Below are 6,861 nucleotides of genomic sequence, written 5' to 3' on the forward strand. Positions count from 1 at the left end.
ACCCAAATAGTTTACTTAGTTTTTTATGATCAAAAACTAATGATACTATTCCGTTAAGACGTTATAAGTAATTTTTCTGTTCATTTATTTGTATCAACCGATTATTTTTTTGATTATGATTATATATATATATATATATATATATATATATATATGTATGTATATGAAAAGGTTTGAGAGCTTTGGTCCATGTATTTTTTACAACTTGAGGATGATTTTTATTGTTATAATTATTATTAACTTCCTGTAGGGAAAGTTATTGTAATCGTTCAAAAATCTAAATCGAAAATTTGTACATATCTTCACGTTTTGAAGGTTTCCATACATTTTGGCATACCTTACAAAAAATTGATGTGTGTGTGTATGTGTGTATGTATGTATGGATACATTTTTTTGTCTACGTTTTCGAAAGCACTGTTCAACCGATTAGAATGGTTCAATAAACATACGATTCCTATTGATAGGCAAAAGTCGGTTCAGCCGTTTTTGAGTTACGGAGCAAAGAGTGCAGAAAATAGAAATATGGTTTTTAAGAGAACGGAGCATCCGATTCGAATGATCTAAAAACGTGCAATTCGTAATGATAGGGCGAAGTGGTGATTAGTTTTTGGCAAAGGCAGGTCCAGCCGTTTGGGAGGTACAGAGCAAAATGTGCAAAACATGGCAGTTTTTTTTTTTTGAAAGAAATAACCATCCGATTTTAATGGTTCTTTTTGCTTGTGTGTTGACAAAACTATTGTTTTTGGGAAAAGAAAAAAATAATCGTGAGTTTTGACTTCAGAATATATAAAGTGAATTTCATTCAGGAAGCTATTTTTTTCTGTTCAGACATTTTGCATATAAAACCTAACGTAAGAAACGCACAAGCATCACAATACTGTCATAAGTGCATATTTTTGATGATTGATAACACATACGTGAAGTTAGGTTTTTTGTGTAAAACGCCTGAACAACAAATACATAGCTTTCTGCACAGCGAATACATAGCTTTTTGACAGTTTTTAGTACTATTTTATATGAAGATAGGACCGTAACATAACGTTGCTTTAACATTTCTACTTTATCAGAAAATTGGTTCCATAATGTTGACTTTCACCCTGGTATGTCACTAACAAAACTGTCTATGGCGACCTAAAAATGCTTACTGTGCACGAAACATGTAAAGAACTATCATCTAAATACCGTAACAGATTGGAGATGCACCCAAATGAATCGATAAAGGATTTACTGCGCCCTCAACAAAACTCAAGATTGAAGAGAAAGTGATCTCTACATAGTATTTAAGTACAATCATTAGTTATATATATAAATATATTAAGTAACATAATGTAAGATAGATCAGTGGATCCTATCTTATTTTAACACCCACATAGTTCGCAGTTTAGCTTATAGAAAAATTGTAATTTTCTGATTGTTAAATAAATCTATTACAAAAAAAAACTTATTTTGAATTATTTGTTAAATAATTTTGGTTTTAATACAAAATCATATGTAACTAAGTGTGGGCGTTTGTGGTAATTTAATTTTAATATTTGGTGTAACTTACATCGACTGAAATGAATTCAAAGACTCAAAAAAATTATTAAATCACACTAGCATAAGAAATGGGTCACACTAGCATAAGAAATATATATTTAAAAAAATGGTATTTGTGATTAATTTAAAACAATAAAACTAAAATCATTGAACTTAGGGGGAAAAAACAAAATATAACTATTTTTAACATAAAAATATTATTTTATTGCAAGTACTGGTATTCTCTCGTTATATAATAATATATATATATATAATATATTGCGATAATAATAGCACAGGTTTGAACCAATCTGGGAAAAATTCAAAAACACTCAAAAAAAATCATCAAAATCAGTCTAGGTGTTTGGTTCACACTGGCATAAGAAATATGCAAGATAATTAGAAGAATAATGCTCAAATCTTTTAATTTTGATGGAAAAAATGTATCCAATTACAATAAAAAATATTATATTATTTTTAGTGTAATATTAATACTAAACCTACCAAGTACCGGTCAAATTGACCGTTTGCAAACTTTTTGAAAAACAACATATTTTAAGTATTACAATTTACAATACTGTTTTCAAACTATTGTCATAATATTTTCTTCACTTTTCACTTTCAGATATAGTTCGATATTTCAAAAACAAAATATTGTTCTGTGGCCAAACTACCCGCTCAATTTGAACACGTGAGGTAAGAATTTGTATAAGAATTGTCGGTAGGTTCAGTATTGAATTACTATAATAATTTGCCCACTTTTTCATTATTTATCTTTAATAATCTGTATAAATATGGTTATCTTACCAGCATTGTTTTGTATTGTATTTCCTTAAAAAATGTCATTTTGGCAAAATCACTGTTCTTCCTGTTCGTGTATCTTTCAAATCCTCATTTTCGTAGCATAGTCGTCTTAGTTTATTATTCCGATACCCCGTACATTTCGGCCGATGCCTTTACGTGTGCGATATACGAAAAAAATTCATGTTTACGAATTGCTATTAGCAAGTTACAAATTCGACTTTATTCAGACTATGCCAATGATATACTAAACGACTCTAAGTGCGTCTGATATAAGCCGACGAGAAAAACGCTTATCGGACATAATAATCGGGAATAATTTATCACCGACGGGTCATGAGGTCACAATCCGATATAATCGTGGACTTAGGGACCTATGAGTTCGAAATTTGATCGAAGTATGTTTTTTTTGGGTAATAAAATGAACTTCCGGTAGTTATGTGACCTCATTACAAATTCCTAATCGGAATTCTAATCGTAAGCGGTCATAGAGAAAAAATAATGCTAGACGAATTAGTTTGCTGAAGGTTTCATAAAGGATAAATATGAATTGCAATGTAGTAATGCAAATGATTGTATCTGGTCATCGCCACATTCATTTTTTAGATGTCAAAATTATCCAACTTAATATCAACCGTATTCTATACATACCTATATCATATAAAAAGTTGAAGTCCAAAAAAATCGAATTGAGGCACCATTTGAAATCCAAATTAGAAATCCAAAGAAAGCAACTTTGGTACCATTCAGCAAATTAAATTTAAACATTATCAAAAAAATATTAATTGCTGCGAAGTAATGCTGGCCTTGAATTATTTTTTCTATGTGATCTCCACATTCATTTTTCTAGATGACAAATTTATAAATCTTAATTTTTATTCAGCAATTTAACTTATAAAGATGGCAAAGTTAAAGTCCAAAGAAAACAACTTGGTGCATCATTCATCAAATTCCATATAATCCTTACATTCATTTATTCAGATGGCAAATTTATTCATTTTAATATGTATATATTCTGAGATATAACATAAGAAAATGGTAAATTTGAAATCCAAAAAAAGCAACTCGAAGCACGATTTATCAAATTAAATACAAAAATACTACAAAATGCAGTTCTGTTTTCACTTTTTAGGAAATTTTTTTGATAAAAATATCAAGGCGCCTTTTTTGTATTTATATTTAACACCAATCGGAACTTATCGAGTTCTTTGAGTTAGTCTACTTTATTTTTTAATGTCTTTGCATTTTTTAGATGACAACTACTCATACGGTTATCCTATTTCTATTTGATGAATATTTGTTACTACAATTTAGGACATACTGATGAATTGTTTATTAATAGAGAAATACGTTGGGAAGGAATTTTTATTTGAGAAAATTCGAAATCTATTGGAAAATATTGCTATATATGAGTATATTTCTAAGTATATCGGGTGTCGAACCTGAAACTTTTGATTGAAAGTTTATAGCTCTAGCCACTAGGCCACGGAAAAGCTACTTACATAATCTAAATTTAATTGCTATTTTTTTGATATATTTCATTTATTTTTAATAATAATCATCATTTATAATTATTATTAAACTTGTCATAGTTTTAGAGCGCTAATAATGAAGATAAAATTGAAGGATTCTCATACAATCATCAATGAAATAATGACTAGACAGACGGACAGACGGACAGACGGACAGACGGACAATAAAGTGAAAACGTGAAAAAGTTTCATTTAGTTTTTTTATACGAGCTCTTAAAAGTAACGAAGGTTGACAGTCATTGGTATTTAGACTACACTATTTGATTAAGTGGTGAACGGAAAAGGTTTGAATCATTTAATCACAAATACATCACTGTTTATATATATATATATATATATATATATATATATATATCATTCTAGATGCGGAATTATTTAAAATATACAAGTTCTAGGTCAAATAGTAGAAAAGCGGCTGAACCAGTATGCGTGCCGTAGTAAATGCGCAATACGCATTTACTATTGCCTCATTCTTAACTAAACATCAATGAATTGTAAATCGATTGTTCAAAAAACTCCATTTGCATGTGTTTATATATGTAAATGAATATATATATATATATATATATATATATATATATATATTAGGGTGGTCCTTAAAATGGTCATTTTCGAATTTCCTTGCTCCCAGGGGCTTAAATGGTTCCAAATAGATAAAAAACAATTCTCTGAAAGTTTTAGCTCTTAATATTAACGTTTAGATAGAGCGCAATTCAATCAAAGTTTGTATGGAAAGAGCATGGAAAAATTTTGAAAATTAAAAAAAAATGTTTTAGGTATAAGTTAGCGACAAATGAATGAGTTTTATTTATTCATTTGTTCACTAAATTACATCTAAAAAACATTTTTAAAAATTTTTAAAATTTTTCCATGCTATTTCCATACAAAACTTTGATTGAATTTTAAATATTATACTATTTTTCCATTTACATTATTAATTTTATATCCTATTATTTTTTAATGAAAACATACTTAATTAATGTAAAATTATTTTAAATTCAGTATGTATCAAAACCGATTACTTGTCACATCTGTTAATATGCGATTAGAACGTTGCACAATGCTATTACCAAACTTACAAAAATATACAAATTGTTACATATTTAATGCTTTTTGTTTAAATGGTGCTGTATTGATGTATATAAAATAAAAATTCTGTAATAAACAACATTTCTAAAATTGAAGTGATGGTTAAGCGTTGTAGATAGATGACTTTTGTTTTGAACAAATATAAATTCATCAATTTAATTTTTATTTCAAAATCTAATCATTAACTTTCCGTAGGGTAAGTTATATTAATTGCAAAAAAATCTAATCATTAACTTTCCTTAGGGTAAGTTATATTAATTGCAAAAAAATCGAAAATGAAATTTTTTATATATATTTACGTTTGGAAGGTTTCTGAACATTTTGGCATATCATAGAAAAAGTTGATGTATGTGTTCGAAAATACGGATCAGCCAATTTGAATGATACAAAAAACATTCGATTCCTATTTGGCTCAAGGCACGATGCCATGCACCACTAGTTTTGAATACATTTGAATTCCACTAACTCCACTTTTCGACTAACAATAAGCACTAAAATGTCGTTTATTGTGTATTTTAGTAATTTTTGGAACGCATTTTTTTTTGTAATTTGAACAAGTATTTTTATTTCTTAAGTTTTCTATAATTTATCTCTTATTGATCAATTGAGAAAAATTTTATTATATTTTAAAATTGATGTCAAAATTCAAAATGCCAAAACTCAATTGAAGCAATTTATTAGATCATTTTATTAGTTTATAAATTGCTGTAATTTTTCTAGCACCAAGTTTTAAGATTTCTTTCAGAACACGAGATTGTTATAATTATATGTGCATTAGTACATAAAAAAACTTTACAAGTACTCTCACAAAAGTATGTGTTACATAAAAATACTTATATTGTAATAATCAATTACTAATGACTAATAATAGATATCCTAATATGATATCCATTAAATTTTTCAAGCATACAACATAAATTATTAGAAGAAATTGTATATGTACTTTGTTTTCAACAAATTTTAAAATGTTAGTAAAAAATTGGATTGGTAATATATTTTACATATGCAATAATTAATAGAAAAATATATTTTTTCAAATCAGCTAAGTGTCTCACATATTGTAATATGTACAAAATTTGTTCACTCTAGCTTCAAAGCTTCAATTTCAAAGCTTTGCAAGCTTTGAATATAGTTTTGAAGCACATATGATTATTTTAAGGTCAAATTTATATTATTAATTAGATAGATTCAATTTTATATTTCTTATTACTGGCAAATTGATACAACGTCAATTCAATAAATTAGAAAAAGATACGTAAATTCTAGTTACATAAAATTGAAAAAAATATAAAGTTTTTTGGATTGTATTAATTAGTCCACTCAAACCAGAATTTATATCGTTAAAACAGTTTCTATACATAGAAGATTAATTTTTTTTAACTTGATTCATTTTCATTTTTATTATAGCAGCTTAACAAATACTAAAGTACTAAATAATATTTAAAAAATACTTACATAATTATGTAGAATATGTCTGTAGATTTAATCCACTTCTTAAAAATTTCAATACTTGTTAAATTATGTTACTAGCACGTTGACAGTCTCACTTTAAGAAAATATTGTACAAATCAAATCAAATATAAAAAAATTAAATTCGTAACTTATATTTTTAATTTTTAATAATAATTATTATGATAAAAAAGATGATAATTAGGAGAGTAGTGCACTCCCACAACAACGGACTGTCTATTGATAAAAGTGTCATTTTCCGCCTTTATATATTCTGTTTCAAACCATCCCTTGAGTAGGGGGTTGCTTACGTTTGAATCGGATTCCTGATTGGCTCAGGATTCATTCATAACTCTGGTATTTTAAGACTATCACTATGCTATCATTTTCACGTGGTGTAAATTCGGCAAAGGTAATCAAACGAGGCAGAAAAACAGGTGAAATAATTCGCGTGGATTTTAACTGACCACCGACA

At 27.5% G+C, this 6,861-nt stretch overlaps 1 protein-coding gene across 2 annotated transcripts in view; it reads right to left on the reverse strand.

Moving 5' to 3' along the window:
- Positions 1 to 6,489, reverse strand: part of LOC113376434 (neural/ectodermal development factor IMP-L2) — a 64,852-nt gene extending 58,363 nt beyond the window's left edge. Inside the window, exon 1 of one of the 2 annotated variants that reach the window (XM_026616339.1) lies at positions 6,393 to 6,489. Coding sequence is in view for 1 of the 2 variants with exons in the window: in XM_026616338.1 (XP_026472123.1) it covers positions 2,323 to 2,361 (39 nt within the window). In the remaining variant the exon portion in view is untranslated. Of the gene's footprint in view, positions 1 to 2,322; positions 2,553 to 6,392 lie in introns of those variants that run through there. The other variant, XM_026616338.1, reaches the window with a different exon arrangement.
- Positions 6,490 to 6,861: the final 372 nt, after the last annotated feature.

This window comes from Ctenocephalides felis, unplaced genomic scaffold (genome assembly GCF_003426905.1).
Source record: "Ctenocephalides felis isolate EL2017-DRISC unplaced genomic scaffold, ASM342690v1 CF-g0.4_SCAFFOLD_01886, whole genome shotgun sequence".
In the NCBI taxonomy this organism is placed as follows: domain Eukaryota; kingdom Metazoa; phylum Arthropoda; class Insecta; order Siphonaptera; family Pulicidae; genus Ctenocephalides; species Ctenocephalides felis.